The sequence below is a fragment of the Phyllostomus discolor genome, chromosome 1 (genome assembly GCF_004126475.2).
Source record: "Phyllostomus discolor isolate MPI-MPIP mPhyDis1 chromosome 1, mPhyDis1.pri.v3, whole genome shotgun sequence".
In the NCBI taxonomy this organism is placed as follows: domain Eukaryota; kingdom Metazoa; phylum Chordata; class Mammalia; order Chiroptera; family Phyllostomidae; genus Phyllostomus; species Phyllostomus discolor.
Window position 1 is genome coordinate 24,172,468 of NC_040903.2, and position 17,959 is coordinate 24,190,426.

Here is a 17,959-nt window from a genome sequence, read left to right on the forward strand (position 1 = left end):
TGGCTCATGAGTCATTTTTTAAACCTGACTTCACTAATACCTATGTGACCTCTTTGTATCTCCGTTTCTTTATTGGTAAACACATTAGATTGTTACGAGGATTGAGTTACTACATTTAAATCGGTTAAAATACTGCTTATAAGTTGCTATGCAGTATTATCTATTATAATCATTGTTAATTTCTCATCAACATTAGCTAGCTACTCTGCCCCTGAAAAGGTTGTCTTTCTTTGGTAACAGTGATAACAGATTGTCCTGGTTTTTTTTCTGTTTTGCTCAATATGTCTTCAGCCTAGACCATCCTGAGCTCTAGACCTGTTTTCAGCAGTCTACTTGGCTCATTAAATTTATGTAGATTTCATATCTGTTTTCATTATATCTGAAATTGAATTTGATTTTTCTTCTTCCCCAAACCCTGACCCCTCAATTTCTTATTTCCTTATCTTAGTTTATTGTACTACATTCCACCCAGTTGAAAACCAACACTCTTAAGAGTTATCCTTATTTCCTGCTTAAGATCACACACTTTTAGTATACAATAACTAAGTCCTATAAATTTTACTTCAAATTATAGTAAGAAGTTTGATAGGCATGAGCAAAGCAGGAATATGATGGGCCAGGTGCTGAGGGTCACCAGAACAGAGAGCCCCAGGTGCCTGGCAACGGGTAGAATTATAAATCATTGCAAGATCACTCACTCACTGCCTTAAGCATGACATCTAGGCCTCAGTTGTGTTTCAGCTCCAGGCAGATGCCATGGTTGATATCAAGATCAGCTGCAAAGACTAATGACCCCTTGCCCTGGTGCTGATTAATCAGTGGAGACTATGACCTTGAGGGAAAGCTGATGAATATTCTATTGAGATACTCCACTGATACCTCCAGATGAAAGCCTTGAGGATGGAGCACTGCTGTCTACTTGGGTGCAGCACAGGTGCCTTAATTCGCCTCCTCTCCCTAGGGCTTGTTTTCCTGAGTACCTAATGTTCCTCTCCTCCCTCTTTTGCCCCTCAAGGCAGGTGTCTGTCCTGCTTTCCCCTAAGTTTCAGAGGCCCTTCTTTTGCCTCTGTAACTCATTTCCTAAGCCCATTTCTTCTACCTCTGTGGCTTTCTAAATAAACTTCCTCTTACAGTTTGAATCTGGGCTCTGAATTCTTTCTTAGCCAGAACTCTAGTACCAAAGTTGCTGAACCAAAGTCTAACACCTGGTGCCAAATTGGCTGCTAACATAGTCTCTCTTAATTCATCCACTTCTCTTCATCTCAGTGGACTTTATAATCATTCTTTTACTATATTTCTAACCTTTTTCTCTGCATCTTATTCAATTTCCCTGTAGGCATTTCCCACCTTATTACAGAGATTGTAAAGACCCAAGTCTGTTTGTCATGTCACAGCTTTAAATGTTTCTCATTGTTCTTGACCCTATAAAATCTGGCTCTTGCTGACTTTGCTTGCTTCATTTCTGCTCTTTTATTCTGCCTATACTAGTCGTGTTGGTGGCTTTTCAGTTCCTAAACATACCAAGCCCTTTCCCTCTATTTTACACAGGTTTGACTTTCTGCTCAAAAATGCCTTCATTGGCTTTTCTCTAGGTAAGTATGTTAAAGGTAGTTTCTTTTTTTTTAGGAAAGCCTCCTTCATACCCTCCAGATTTTCTGTGTTAAATATTACTTTCATGGTATCCTGTACTCCATTTAAAAATTATAGATTCATTGTCTAATGCCTTAGGATGAAAGCTCTATTTATGGCAATAGAGTAGATTAGGGAACATTTCTGGCTGATCATTTTACCACTGGTATCTATTTGCCTTGCAAATAGTAGGTACTCAGTAAATATTTATTGAATCACTGTGATCAGAACTTTAATTATTCTGCATTGTGGATTGTGTGAAGTGTGATGACAAGTTTAGAAAGTAAAATTTTAATGGCACATTATTGTAGTTGGAGAGGCTATTATTTCCTGGTTCTCTAGAGCTGCACTGTTCAATACTGTAGCTACTACCTACATATGACTTTATTTTCCTTCGCGTTTTTAAAAATTATTTTTTTATTTTAAATTTGGTGGTTTTTAGTATAAGTCGCAAGGTGCAACTATTACCACTAATTCCAGAATATTTCATCACCCTGAAAAATTCTCCCTCCTCCTGTCTTTCCTGACAACCAATAATTTACTTTCTATATCTATGGATTTGCCTGTCACGTGTGGCTTTTGAACACTTGAAATGTGGGCTGTCCATATTGAAAATGAGCTATAATTGTAAGTTATATACAGGATTTTGAAGACTTAGTATTTTAAAACATCTCAGAAATTCTTATTTTGATTACTTGTGAAAATGATAGTAATTTATGTATATTGAGATTAATATGTTAAGATTAACATATTAATTCTTATTTCCTTGTACTCTTTAATATGATTACTACAAAACTTTAAAGTACATTTGTGGTTTACATTATATTTCTATTAGACAACACTGGTCTAGAACTTATTTTCAGTAAGGACCATAAATGTATCCCTACCTATGCCTTCAGTTTCCCACTGTCCTTTTAGTCTCTCAGTTTTCATGTCAACCCTGCTTTGGGAATGTGACATGCCCCAAGCTCTTCTAAAGCACATATTAATTTTATTTATTGATTTGAGAGAGAGAGAAACATCTATTTGTTGTTCCATTTATTTATGCAGTTTATGCATTCATCAGTTGTTTCTTGTATGTACTCTGACCAGGGATCAAAGCCACAACCTTGGCACAGTGGGATGACACTCTAACCAACTGAACTATACAGCCAGGGCTTCTAAGCACATTTTAATTTAAGTGCTTAAAAGGTGGAAATCTTTCTTATTTCTTTGGCCTTGGAGTAGCAGGAGAAAGATAAGTCATTTATATTAAATTGTGGCAACTGTTAAACCTTTTAAGCCTCATTTTCAGCAAATTTGGAAGCATTGAAGTTCACATTTATTTGCATGATTGTGATGAGCATTGACCCTAAATACTGGTAGTTGTGATTTGACTAGGGAGCAGATCGTTTCTTTATAGCATATGAAACATCTGTAACTTTAGGTGTCATTTAGAATTATATTTGTCTTACCTGAAATTTGGATTTGAATTTTATTTTAGAATAAATTTCTGTGATAAGTAGAAGTCAGACTAATGTGATAATTAGCCTTTAAAAAATAATATTTGCTTTAGGTGGGAGTTTTCTGCTATAACATTATTGAAAGTCAATATGTTACAGTGTGAAGTGGCTATTAAACATTCTGTGTTTAACGCATTAACTGTGTGGCACTCATTCTATATAATGTGTTAATTCATTAAATTCCCTCATGAAACTGTGTATGTGGTAGGTACTATTTTAACCCCCAGTTGACAGAGGATGAAACTAAGGTGGTATGTACAGAATGATTAAGTAACTGGCTCAAGGTCATATGTTAAGTTTTAAACAAGTTAAACAAAAAATACTTTTGTTTAAAGTATACTTATTGCTTATATGATAAAGTCTTTTAATTTTCAGTTTATCCCACTAGAATGTAAGCTCCTCGTGGGCAGGAACTTAATTTTGTTCTCTAACACTTGGAGTTGCTTTCTGGTATGTAGTAGATCTCAGGAAGTACTTGAAAGATTTTTGTGATGGTGATATCAATTCATCAAGAGACTTGGCCTTGGAAATCTATTAAAATTGCTTTAAGTTCTACACTGTTGTTTATTAGCAATAATGGTCATTTATTTAACACCTCCAAATTAGCTTCAATATTGTGTGCTATTTTGCATATTTTATATATGTTATATCTTAAAACAGTTTACGTAATTAAAAATGTTTACTGAGGAGCTGTAGTTTCTATTCATGTCTTTTCCTTTTATGTGTTAGAAATGCATTGGAGCTCCAAGGGAACATAATAAAAATCAGGACTACCAGAGATCCCACTGTATGTTGAGCTGAGTTGAAGAAGTGTAGAAAAGCGGTTTTGCAGCTGTTGTCACAAAAAAATGTAGTGCAGTAAAACCACAGTTCTTCCAGGTTTCATCCAAAAGAATTTGTTAACCTCTCTGGTTGTTAACAGTCATTAAAATAAATAATTAACACATCATTTTTGTTATTTATTTTTAGAAATTACATTTCTATTATTAGACTGAAACAGAGCTGTGAATACATTTTATAAAATAAGGCAAAACCAAACATTTTTTGTAATTAATGTTGTTAGGTAAACAACATCTCCTACTTTTATCCAGGAGATTCTCATTTAATTCTGAGATATGTATTCTCATTTTACAGTAATAAAATTGGGAAATGTTAAGTGACTTACCTGAATTAACACCACAAATAATTGGCAGAACTAGGATTCAGTTCACATCTGTCTAACACTAAAATGGGATTTTAAGTGGAATTTGAATCTTAAGTGGAATTTTGAATTAGTTTGTGAGGGCACAGGATTGTGGATAATTGAATTAAACTATGGAAGTAATAAAGGATAATTGTTGTAAATGGTAAAAGTAGGCTTTGAAAAATCTGTCTTTAATTCTCCATTTTCTTTTTATCTTTGGTTATCAGCAGGTAAAGACCCACTCTAGACTCTGTAGAATGCTTCTTTATGATGGATTTTGTCATAGTGATTGTATTTTCTTGAATACTTCAGTAAATTTTTCAAAGTGAAAGAAGACCCACTTTTCTCTCAATTATAATTTGGGGGTAATGAGGACAAAAATTAAGACAGGGATATAAAAATTAATAATTGTTTATTCAGCATTTTACTAACTAACACAGTTGGGCAATCTAAAAGGAAGCTTGCTTTTATTTTTAATTTATTGATTTTAGAAAGAAAGAGGAAGGGAGAGAGAAACATTAACTTGTTCCACTTATGCATTCATTGGTTGACTGTTGTATGTGCACTGACTGGAGATTGAACCCACAACCTTGGTGTATCAAGACACTAACCAATAGAGCTACCCAGCTGGGGCCTAAAAAGTCAGCTTTTTTGATTTCTGTTATCTCCTCCTCCATTTCTTCAGACTTTAATCTAATCCTTTCCTTCAGTATCCTCACATTTTGAGGTTATTTACTTCTTTTCGGTTAAGGTGTATTGTGGGAAGCAATAGAGAACTTTGAAAGCCTTGATGATTTGCAAGATCTGATTATTGTTTTACTTAGAAATCTCAGGAGAAATGGAAGTCTGTAGTTATACTTTGTGGCTCCTTGTAAATTGGTCTGATGCCTCTGATTTTCATTTTAACATCAGTTGCTGTGCATACTGGACAAAGTATTTTACCATTGCTAAAATTGTACATTTAATCCTCTATCACAAATACCAGGGTGATAATGATTTTTTTTTAGGGCCCAGGAAAAAATTTCCAATTATGCATATTTATAATTAATTTTAAGTTTGGGGTAAAATTATCTTCAGATAAATATAAAATAGTACTTTAATCCCAAGTATTAAAAAAGATTAAACCAGTACTAATTAGAATGTTTAATTTTAAAATGCATAGTTTTTTATCCTGTGTTCTTATTGAAAGATAAAATTAATTAGAGGTTATGAAATTTTTAAAATTTAGGTTTTAAGTTGTATGTTTTTCTGGACTGAAACTGTTTAGTACAGAAAAAAAGTAGTATCTTCTATTAGAGTAGGTAGAGGAAGCAAGTTTAAGAAGATAGGTGGAAAAGCAAAATTTTACTCTTGAAATCTTTTGAGGCTTTCTTTCATAAGAGTAGATACGTTGTGTTACTTAAGTAAAAATATGAAATTCTAACCAAAAAAAAAAACCCCACATAATATACCAAGTCTTTACCTTTTTAAAAATTGAGAAAAGAGGAGGATAATCTACGAGGAATATAGACCTGTAAGATACTAGTATAGGTCAGAAAATATAAATAGAGAGCCATTTGTAGACAAGTACTTGTGAACATTAATGTGAATCCCACTGGAGGGTTTTCTGAATCACTGTTGACTTGAACACATTGAGAGATTGAAGTGATGCTGTAGATAAGAAAGTACTTTGAGAAGTAAGGTAAAGTCTAAAATAAATAGATGTATGTAAATTTAAAATAAAAATCTATTTTGAAAGTAGGTGGCTGCCATTGAAGTAAACTAAGTAGAAAAACAAATTGAGGAAGGCAGTAGACGATACTAGTGAGGCATTTAGGCTTCAGTAATTTTTGTGGAAAAGGAAGTTAATGACATGCTTAGAGCTTTTACATCTGGGTGGATAGTGTAGTATTTTGGTTAACATAAACATCTAGAGTTGTTGTGTTTTGTTCACATGAGAGCTTATGGCCTAAATGGCTTTTATTGACCCTGAATTTTCTGTTTACATGGATAGAACCCATGTAACCTAGAGGTATAGTATCAGTGTTCATCTACAAATGAATTGATTTATCACTTTGGAACTAACATACATGAAGTTGGCAAATATAAAATAAGTGTCTACTCTTTTTCTCTAAGCATTCCTATAAAGTCAACAAGCCATTGTACTATTGTTCATAGTGGTTTTATTTCATTAAAAACATTAAGGTGAAACATGTTAGGTTTTTTTTGTGTTTTAAATATTCTTAAAACTGGCTAATTAAGTATAGAAAAACACAGACTCTTATTTTTACTAGAGCAGATAACCAAGCTAATGAAAGAGTGGGTTTCAAAAATTTTTATAGGTAATACTTTATAATAGGCTTTTTTTCTTGCTGATATAACTAACATTTATTTTCTGTTTATTTTTAAGACGAGCAAAAATCAAATTAAAGTAGATCTTGTAGATGAGAATTTTACAGAATTAAGAGGAGAAATAGCAGGACCTCCAGACACACCATATGAAGGCAAGTACTTTTTTCTGTATCAAAATATTGTGGGTATTAGAACTTGTCTGAAACATTAAATCAGAATAACCTGAAGCATCTATTATAAATTACATAGAAGGTTAACTTCATTTGGCTTAGGATATACAGCAGTTTTTAAATAATTAAAATAGATACTTATCTAGACTGATTTTTCTTAATGAATTTTAGCTAATTTTTTCTTTTCCCAAAATAGATTTAGTAGAGCCAAGTTATAGGTTATATAGGTTAGAATTTAATAGTATAAAACATATCTGTTAAGCCTCTAACTTACATGGACTATATATACTTTCAGTTACCCTTCATATGGTATCTATAACAAGCCTTGCCTTAAATTTCTGACTGATAAAAATATTGAATTTTTTTTTAAGTTCCTCTCCCCTGTTTGTCATTTAGCATTTCATTCACTCATATGTCTTCATATAGGCTGTGTATTTGAAATACTTAATTTTTTAAAAATTCAGAAAAGCTTTGAGTGATTGTTTTAAGACATAGAAAAGAAAGGAGGAAGCCTTGCCGAACTTAGCATTCACAAAACTAAGTCTCTAGCTACTTCAGACCATGGAATCGGGTGGTAAGATACAGAAAGAAATTTTATAGCTTTTTATTTCCTCATTAGGCAATCTTTAGTAATATAAGTTTGGTTTAGGTAGCATAACAAAGGTTCTCACATATAATAGGCATTCAAATATTTGTTTAATAGAAATCATGTAACAATTTATATTAGTAGCATTTATTGAGGTTTTACTTATTAGAGCTGTACATGTGTTTTCTCATTCAATTCTTACAACATATCTTATGAGGTAAGTATAGTTGTCACTTTCATAGATTAACCTGAAACTCAGAGAAGTTAAGTAACTTATCTAAGGTCAAACATCTTAAGTGGTGTAGCTGGAATTTCAGCCTCAGCCTTTGACTTCAAAGCCTGTGTTTATCATTACTTTGTGCTTTTGAATGAATCAGGATTTACTGAATGGTAGAAGTGATGGTTATACTTATTTTGAATGTGGTGGTTCTGTAATTCTATAATGAATAGTTACGTTAAACTTGCACAAGAATCCGATATTCTAGAATATGTTCCTGTTTTTATTCCAAATTTTAAAGACCCCAAAATGTCTTTAGTAATATTAAATAAAATGTTATTTTCTGTTTTATAGTTCATATGAGCCATTTTTAGCCATCATTTAGTTTTTTATGTTAGTTGTTGAGTGCCTCCTGTATTCCATTATGGAAGCTGTTCACTTAGTCCTTTTGACAGTCATTAGATGGACAGTAGATTTTTTAGATATCTTACAAAAATCAGGTTCTTGTCTTAATAACAGGTATTGTACATAATGATATACAGTTGGCCCTATTTATCTGCAGGTTCTGAACCTGTGGGTTCAACCAACCTTACATGAAAGTATTTTGAGGACAAATGTTACATGGTAATGTCTGCTGTGTAGTTAGATGTATGATGGTTGTGTCTGTACTGAAACGTACAGATTTTTTTTTGTCATTCCCTGAACAATCAATACAGTGTAACAACTATTTACATAACATTTACATTGTATTAGGTATTACAAGTAATCTAGGGATGATTTAAAGCATAAGGGAGGATATATATATATATGTTATATTGCAAATACTATCCCATTTTATTTAAGGGACCCAAGCATCTGCAGATTTTGGTATCCATGGGGGTTGGAGGTAGGAGGTATCTATGTCCTGGAACCAATCCCTTGTGGATATTGAGGGACAGCTGTACTAGCTTCTTCCTGAAAGCAGGCATTATTGTAAATACTTCCTGAATTATTTTTTAGGTTGTTTAGATGTATTTTAAAAGACAGTAGGGCAGAAGCATTATTATTTTGGAGCTCTTTCAGCAAATTGATACATATAAACAAGGTACCTCCTGAACTAAAATAAGCAGAATGTTGATTATCTTCTTGGCAGCCCTTAAGAGAGGTAGATATTTTTTTTTCTTTAAGATTTATCTATTTACTTTTAGAGAGGGGGCAGGAGGGAGAAAGGGAGAGAAATATGAATGTGTGGTTGCCTCTTGAGCATCCCCTGCTGGGGACCTGGCCTGCAACCCAGGCATGTGCCCTGGCTGGTAATTGAACCAGCGACCATTTGGTTCTCAGGCCAGCATTCAATGCACTGAGCCACATCAGCCAGGGTAAAAAATAGGTAGATAATTTTAAAATTGGAACATATACACTATTTGTAAGATGATTAAGTTATACATGCTATATCTTTTGCTAATTAAAAACAAGTTTGGTGGGTTTTAAGTGCTTATTTCTACTGCTGCCACTGTATGAGGCATTAATGTCTGATAAGATTAGTTTTAATATGTTTTGGGGGGTATGTATTTGAGATGGATTAATTTACATTGTATTCTTTTTATCATAAAACTATTGAGGAGAAGCTACTTTTTAAAAAGTGTAAACATGCATAAATATTTGATAATATTTGTTACAGGGCTCTTGCTAGTTTTCACATCTTTTTGTTTTTGTTTTTGTCTTTTTCCCCAAATCTCATTGAGAAGTAGAATACCCATGGAAAAATTATTTTATTGCATATGTTACTTGATTCTCTTTTTTTTGTTTTTTTGTCATAATTGCTTATTGAGAAAGGAACAATTTAATTCTTAATTCTTTTTCCTAAGAACTGTTTTGAGTTTATGAAATTGTTGATATTTTTAAAAATCTCATCCCTTTGTATTAAGCTAAAAATTATAAAATTTTAATTAAAAGCTGCTATTCAAGAAATAAATGTTTTACAGGGAAAACTGTTATAATATGAATAATGTAGTCATAAAGCTCCCTTAGTTGTGTTGCTGTCATATATATCAAATAATGCTATGGTTGTTGTATATTCAAAGTTACCAGACAGGGCATATTAATAGCATATGGAGTAGAAATAGGATTGGGGGAACTCTAGGGTTCAGCACTATTTATATCAGGGTTCTCATACTACTCCTGATAGATTGTCCTTGAACATTCAAGAAGGAAGAACTTTATATGAAAGATTATAGAGACATTAATCTGAATTTAATCAGAAAAAATATGGTTCTTAGCTAGGAAGAAGAACCTACATATTTCTCAGACCAAATTTATTATGCCTATATTTGAAGCTAACATAACTGAACCTAAAGAGTTACCTCTATATTCACAAAATTTCTTCAGGTACTTGTCTTTTATCTGTCTTATTTTTTGTTCCTTTTGTTTTGACTACTTTTCTTTATATTTCACTGCTCACATGCATGCTGTGATTCAGGCATCTAGTTCAAATCATGCATCAGTCACTTCGGGATTCTATTAAAAAGAATTAGGAAGAAGAGAAGTGGAAACAAAAATGGCCTGAAGAAAGTGGTACCCAGCAAACTGCTCTTTGTTTTTCTCCCAGATCCACATTCATCTATCTATTGCTAACATTGGAAGAGGAGGATTTGAGAGAATTCAGGATTTACTGAGAGTTGAATGTATGGAATTTTGAAGTGAATATTGCTCCTAGCACATAGTTTTTATTTTGTTTTTATTATGGAAATTTTCAGATATATGTAGAAGGCAAATAGTATAATGAATTTTTCATGTAATCATTGGCCAGTTTGAAAGACAGTCAGCTCATGACCAGTCTTTGATCTGATCATTCCTTCATTATTTTGATGCAAGTCCCAGGCATAGTTTCATATGTAAATATTTTGGTAGCACAGTTTTATTTGGTTATATTTTAGAATAGTGAATATTCTCTGTTAATGACTCATTACAATTTTAGAATTGGAAGTTTTCTTAGAGTTAAGATTCAAATCCAGCTTCTCATCCAGTGCAAGCCTTACCCCTTTAGACCTTCTTGAGAGGCAGTTATCCTTCCAGGTATAGGAAGCTATATAAACTTTTAAAATATATGAATATAGCTGCTAGTTCCTCAAAATAACTTCAAAACAGAATGTTGCCCTCTATTTATACATTATGGTTAGAACAATCTCTTTTTTTTTTTTTTTTTATTTATCTTTAGAGGGGAAGGGAAGGAGAGGGAGAGAAATACCAATATATGGTTGCCTCTCGTGCATCAGCTGCTGGGAACTGGCCTACATACAACCCAGGCGTGTGCCCGGACTGGGAGTTGAACTGTGATCTTTTGGTTCGCAGGCCCGTGCACAATCCACTTAGCTACACCAGCCAGGACAGAAGAATCTCTTCATAAAGTTTTGCATTTTGTATACCTGTTAGACGCAGAGAATAGTTTTGTCTTTAGACCAGAGTTGTTAGGTTTGCCTTTTAAAATTTTAACAAGCAGTGTTGGCATTTAATTTAGGGCACAAGTTAAAAGTTTGGGACATTTTTGCACTTGAGAGAACCTGCTAGAAGTAGATTTTTTCTTTTAGCTTATAGCATAATCTGTATATCTTTTTCCTTTGCACCATCTATGCCTTTATACCTCTCTGCTTTCTTTTGTTTTTCTTTTTTTCCCTTTGCTTTTTTCCCTCCTGTTACTTAGCAACTCTTGTCAGTGTGGTGTAAAGGAAATAACAGGAGACAGAATCTATACTACTTAATTATCCCAATGAAATCTTTGGCATTGGACTGTCTAGATTTAATGTATTTATCTATGTCTAGTCCTGTTACTTACTCATAAGCTAATACAGTTGTATAAAATGGGTATTCTGTATGCTTTAAGTAATCTTTAAATGAAAAGTTAGTGCTTCTGATATTCCTATTTAGGTTGCAACTTTAAAGTGAGTTTGTTGTAATTGTATATAAAGTACATGTTTTGAAAACTTTTATCACTATATTTGGCTTTACATATTTGATTTGAGATGAGCAGCATTCTTAACTTTCTGTTTTTCCCTTTTTTAGGAGGAAGATACCAACTAGAGATAAAAATACCAGAAACATATCCATTTAATCCCCCTAAGGTATTGTAAGCCTATTTTCATGCATGAACTTCTGAAATACTTCTCTTGGTCCATTTAATTAATATGTGCTTTGGTGCCTATTAAAATTACAGTGTTTTGAGATGTTGATATGTAATTTAGTGTGGACAGATTTCAGGTGAAGAAAAATGATTTGCTTCTAGAATTATGAAAAGCAAGCTTACTCGAGGCAGCTAATTCTGGCTCTAGAGGGGAATAATAGGATGTGCATCTGACAATGGTTTAAATTCTAAGTCTGAAAAAACTTGGAGTGTTCCTAGATGTAGAAAACTCTTATACAAATTCTTACTTTCCTCAAAGAAGTCCATTTTTTAGGGAAGAGTGTATTCTGAATTTTTTCAACAATTATTTGAGTGCTACATGGCAATATACCAATAAACAAGATTTACATTGTTCTTGTTTTCATGGAGCCCGAATTCTATCAGGAAAAAAAAATAATGAACAAATAATTGCAACTGTGATACGTGTTAAAAGAGGAAATGGAATGCTCTAGAATCATATAACAGAGAACTAAAACATTTTTGACTAAACAGCTTTTATGTCTTTACTTTTGTTGTCCTCTTTAGTCATTTAATTTTATTACTTCCCAGTTTTGTCTATTATTTATCACCCTTTACGTTTGTCACAGCTGTTCTATAAATCTTCCTAAAGTACCATTTCAATCATGTTTTTTTTTCTTTCTTGTTAATAAAATCTGAACTCCTTAGCTGAGCATTTAAACTTCCTATCACCTGACCTCAGTCTTCTTTTCCATCCTAATTTTTGCCATCCTCATCTACAACATGGGACTCATTTGTCAGCCTAAATTATTTGCTTTTTGTAGATGTTGCTTATTCTTTCACACTCTTCTATCATTTTCCCTTAAATCATTGTCTCTGTCATTTAAAATTCTACTTTTTATTTGAGGTCTATGTAAGTATCATGCCCTCTATTAAACTGTGCCCATCAGATTGTTTCTCCTGCTCTCAGTAGCATATTATATCATTTATATAGTACCAAAACAAATACAGAATCAATTAATGTATTATTTGGGGGTGTATATCTTTCACTAGCTTTTAGGCTCCTGAGGTGAAGGACCATGTCTATACCAAGAACAAGAACAGTCAACCAGAGTTTAAATCTTTCTTCTGCTATTTAACTGTGATTTTTAAGGAAGGTACCTGCTGTGTACCTCAGTTTCCTCATCTATAAAGTGCTGTCATAGGATTGTAAAGATTAAAGGAGTTAATCCATGTAAAGAACTATATTTAAATAATTTGTAGAAACATTTTTTCATGTTTTTAACACCCCTGAGATCAGGATGTATCTTTCAATGCATAGTATGTCATAATTTCATTGGCAAAATGTTTTTATTTTTCTTAAAGTGTACATAAAATAATTGTTTTTTGAATAATTGGTGATACCTGAGATTTAATGAAATAATAATACTTAGAACAGTGTCTGCATACAGTAAGCACTCAGAAATATTAGCTAGCTTTAATTGACTACCACCCTAAGTGGCCCTTTTTTAAGTCATCTGCTGATTACGTTCTGTAACATTATTTTAATACAGTAGCATTAACACTTAAATGTCCTCTGTAAATTGAATTCTTATACATTGCTAGTGGGAATGTATAATGTTGAAGGTGCTTTGGGAAATGATTTGTTTGAAATGGCAAATGTAGAGTTAACCTTTTTTGCCTTACTAGTTCTACTTCTAGGTTTCTGTTCACTAGAAATACAAACATATGTTCACAACAACTTGTACAAAAATGTTTGTACCATTACTGTTCATAATACCCAAAAGTGCAAGCAACCTAAATGTCCAACAACTGTGAATGGATAAATCAAATGTGGTATATCCGTATCATGGAATATTATTTGGTTATAAAAATGAATGAAATACTGAGGTAGTACAAGGAAGATACAGTTTTGAAAGCAGAATACTGAATGAAAGAAGCCATACATTGTATGATTTCATTTATATGAAACGTTGGAAGAACCAAATTCATAGATAGAAATAGATTGGTTGTTTAATACTTGGGTGTATAGGACTAGGGAGTGGCTGCTGATGGTGACGTGGTTTCTTTTTGGTGTGATGATAATGGTCAAAAATTAGATTGTAGTGATGGTTGCACGACTCTGTGGATATACTAAAATCCATGAGGGTGTGCACTTAAATGGTCTCAAGTAAAAGTGTTTAATTATGAACCTCTAAAGCCTTTACTATATCTTCAAAGTGATTGCATAGTCCTGGCTCTGTTTTAGGCACTATTTTAGGCATTCTTTCATTTAATCTTTGAAATCATTGTTTTATTAGCTCTGAGGACCACTCCTATTCTTTAGTTCAAAGAGAAAAATAGACTCAAAATGTGAGAACTAAGGTCTGTTTGATGTTTTGCTACTAACTCCTGTTGTTCTGCAGGCCACTATTATTTCAGCCATTTCTGTATTGAGGTAGCTTCAAGATTTAGAAAGGTCTTCCTTTAGTCAACCTAAATTTGTTTCCCTCTGGCTTCATTCAGTTGTACAGTAAATGGAATTTAGTATTTTAAATACGGTAGTTATTCCATTTATGCCGTTAAGCTTTTGCAGTAAATGTTAATGAATATATGATAAATATGTTCTAGATATGTATATATTGACTTGAAATGTTTACTAATTGGTAAATATAATGGAAAGAATGGGGAATATTTATACATTTCATGCCAAATTGTATTCATATATGTTTAATATGGCAGCTCTGGTTTAATTTTAAGCTTTATGGGGTAAAAGTATTGAAGTTAGTTGGTTATATTCTCTTTTTACTATTGTGCAGCTAAAACTGCACAAAATTGAAAACTTACATTGATTTGTTTTAACTTGGTCTCAGAGTATTTTCTGTTTATTATTCTGCAATGAATTATTGACCTAAAGAGCAGTTTTACTTCTAGATGGAGACCGTATATCTTTGAATCAGTTGAATATAGTTTGGAAGGAATTTGATTGCATACATATAGTCACTTATTTTTAGAGTAGATTGTAATAGGTATTATATTAAAGAAAAACCCATTAAATTAGGAAAACTGGAGCTCAATGATTTGTCCAGTTATGTATTGGAGATTATGTTGTAAAATTTTCCTCTTTATCCTTAGTGTTATAAACATACTTTTCTATGTTTATGTTTTCTATGTCAAGTTGAATGTAAGTACCAGTGCTAATGACTTTTAATGAGTGTGTTCATCTGCTCATGCATGTTTAAAAAAATAGCATTTCCTTTTGTACAGTAAGTTAAAGATGGTTTAATATTATAATATTCTTGAGTTCCAAGTTTGGAACTGGAAATTCTCAATGGAAATATGTGCTTACTTTTTACTGTGAAATAGTTGCCGATGTCATCCAAATGCCAATAACTAAGAATAGTCCCCTTTTATTTTGGTCAGGTAACACTGTGTGTGTGCCTAGTGTTAAGATTTTTGAGTGCTCCTCAAGTTAATGAATATTAAGTTACCCAAGTGATGGTAGTATTAATTTCAAAAGGGTAGTATTGTGAAAGTAGGGAGTTGAGTTGTTGTCAGTAAATGTTTTGATACTTTAAACCATTCTGTATCGGTTTTGTAATCAAATTACTTAACTCTTATACTTCATCCCTTCCAACTTCCTTTGATTCTACATTTTTGTTGATGCAGGACAGGGATGGAATGTGAATTAGGTATGGAACAATAGGACATAATTCAAGGATACACGTGGGTACCACTGGTGATGTTAAGGCTTTAAGATAAAGAAGTGAAATAAGTAAGGAGAAAATTGATGATAAAGAATATAACAAAGAAGAGAGGAATAGGAGATAGAGTGATAGACCCCCATAAGAACTACTTATCCCCTGGCTGGCATAGCTCAGTGGATTGAGCGCTGGCTGGGAACCAAAGTGTCCCAGGTTCAATTCCCAGCCAGGGTACATTCCTGGGTTGCAGGCCATAACCCCCAGCAACCGCACATTGATGTTTCTTTCTCTCTCTATCTCCCTCCCTTCCCTCCCTAAAAATAAATAAATAAAATTTTAAAAAAAGAACTACTTATAAGAGCTACATTTATTTATTTTTTTATTGAATTTATTGGGGGAACATTGGTTAATAAAATTATATAGGTTTCAGGTGTATAATTCTATAATACATCCTCTGTGTATATTATTGTGTGTTCAACCACCCCAAGTCTAAAGTTATATTTTTACTGGTGGATAATGGGATATCCTCCTGAAAATCAAATTCCTTATTAGATCACCTGCCAAAATTATTTATTCCTAATTGTGTAGTACAGAGTAAGAAATAGTTTAATAATTTTCTTGGCCTGCATGAATATGTGTATTTGTTTTCATGTGGTGTCCAGAGAAAATCATGTATTGAAGACTTCTTTAAAAAGCAGGATACAGTTCACATAGCCTTAGATCACCTCCCTAAACCATAAATCTTTTGACATCATCAGTGATAATTGAAAATTCTGTTTTCCAATCCATTTGAAAATATTGAACCAACTTTTGTTCTAAAGTCACAAAAAGTTGTGTTGTCTGAATTATTAAAATTCTGACAATTATTTTTGGAATTCAATGAATGGTAAAAATTAAGGTGTGAATAGTTATATCTGTTACGAAGAAATGTTTGTTGTACATAAACTCTCTATTGCCTGTCTTACTTGACCTTTACTATATTTGAGAGGGAAAATGTTTGGTCCAAGATAATGGATTTGTCATAATGTTAATTGCATATTTATTCAATATGAAGTACTTTAGATATTTGTGATGCTCTAGTAAGCAGAGTAAATACTGGCCTTTTAGGAAAAACCACACCAGTAAAAGATTATAGAAGTGTAATTAATACTGTGATGCAGGAAAGTACAGGGTGCTATGGGAACAGATCTGGAAAAAGTGATGTGGAAGCTGAAACTTGAAAGATAAGTTTAAGTTAGCCAGCAGAAAAGGGTGTTGAGGTGTGTTATTGAGAGAAGAAGCCTATATAAAGGCTTAAAGGCAAAAAAAACCTTGATATCTTTTTTGTTTTAATACGACTTTTTGAGCAAATGCATGGAATACAAGGTACAAGTGAGATTTGAGTGGTAGGTTAGGGTCAGTTTATGAATTGGATCTTACACAAAGGGAACGGGAAGTCATTAAAGGGCCTCACATCACAGTGGTGATGTGAATCATGTGTTTCAGAGGGCTTGCTTTGGTTTCAGTGTGGAGAGTGGGTTGGAGGGAGCAGAACTGAGGGCAATCAAGTCAACAGACTGTTTAGTAACTCAGGTGAAGAATGATAATCTCCTTTAACGAGATAGTGGTTTTGTGAATGGAGAGAAGTAGATATCGTTGAAATTATTGGGATTATTTTAAGAATAAAAGAGTCAAGACATGAAGTGTCCATTAGTCATTGGTGACTTAAAGTGCTTTTTCAAATGGCATATATGTTAGTGAGTGAGTAGGTGAGGACATAGAAATGGGTAGATAGACAAATCAAGTCACAAGGAAAGAAATGGAAGCTGTTTAGCATCTTTCCATAAGCAGTTTAGATTTGGAGCATATATTAATGAGTTAATTTTTGTTAAGTATTTAGAACATTCTTGACTCACAGTAACTATTCTCATAAGTGTTAAAGGAATTTTGACTCAGATGACTGTCATATGTATCAGTTAAAATAATCTCCCCCCTCCTCCAAAAGCTCGTAGAAGGAACTGATGAACTAGATTTCATTTCATGGTTATCTGATACAGTTAACATTTTCACTTTATTGGTTTTTTATTCTTCCATGATAAGACAAATAGGTGACTAGAGACTCAGAATCTGAAATCAGATTGTATGAGTGCACTTGGCTGTTTTGCTAACTAATTATTTTTTATCAATATCTTAAACTCTAAACTTCAGTGTCTCTTCAGTGCATTCAAGTATTTGTTGAATTATTTTTTCAAAGATCTTGAGAAATAAATTGCTACAGAAAAATTAGGAACAGTCTTAACAGCCACTTCTTGTGCTTCCATATATTATGGATTTTGCTTACTTTTTCCTTCAAACTATTCTATACCCTACTTCACACTTAAAAGTTTCATTTACTATCTGTGAACACCTAGTAATTGTTGAGTTGCTTTAAAGGCGGAGCATTTTTTAAAAGGTTTAAAAAGAGCGTGTGTCAGTGACAACATTTGGCTTACTACTTAATGCTTTGTCTTCTACACCACTCCCTCACTTAGGCAAAATGATGTAAGTATGGATGTTTTTTTTTAA

The 17,959-nt window shown here is 32.9% G+C and overlaps 1 protein-coding gene across 2 annotated transcripts in view; it reads left to right on the plus strand.

Annotated features, from left to right (window-relative positions):
- Positions 1 to 17,959, plus strand: part of UBE2K (ubiquitin conjugating enzyme E2 K) — a 58,624-nt gene that overhangs the window by 22,892 nt on the left and 17,773 nt on the right. Inside the window, exons 2-3 of one of the 2 annotated variants that reach the window (XM_028507668.2) lie at positions 6,704 to 6,797; positions 11,657 to 11,715. In XM_028507668.2, the coding sequence (XP_028363469.1) occupies positions 6,704 to 6,797; positions 11,657 to 11,715 (153 nt within the window). The remainder of the gene's footprint in view (positions 1 to 6,703; positions 6,798 to 11,656; positions 11,716 to 17,959) is intronic. The other variant, XM_028507672.2, reaches the window with a different exon arrangement.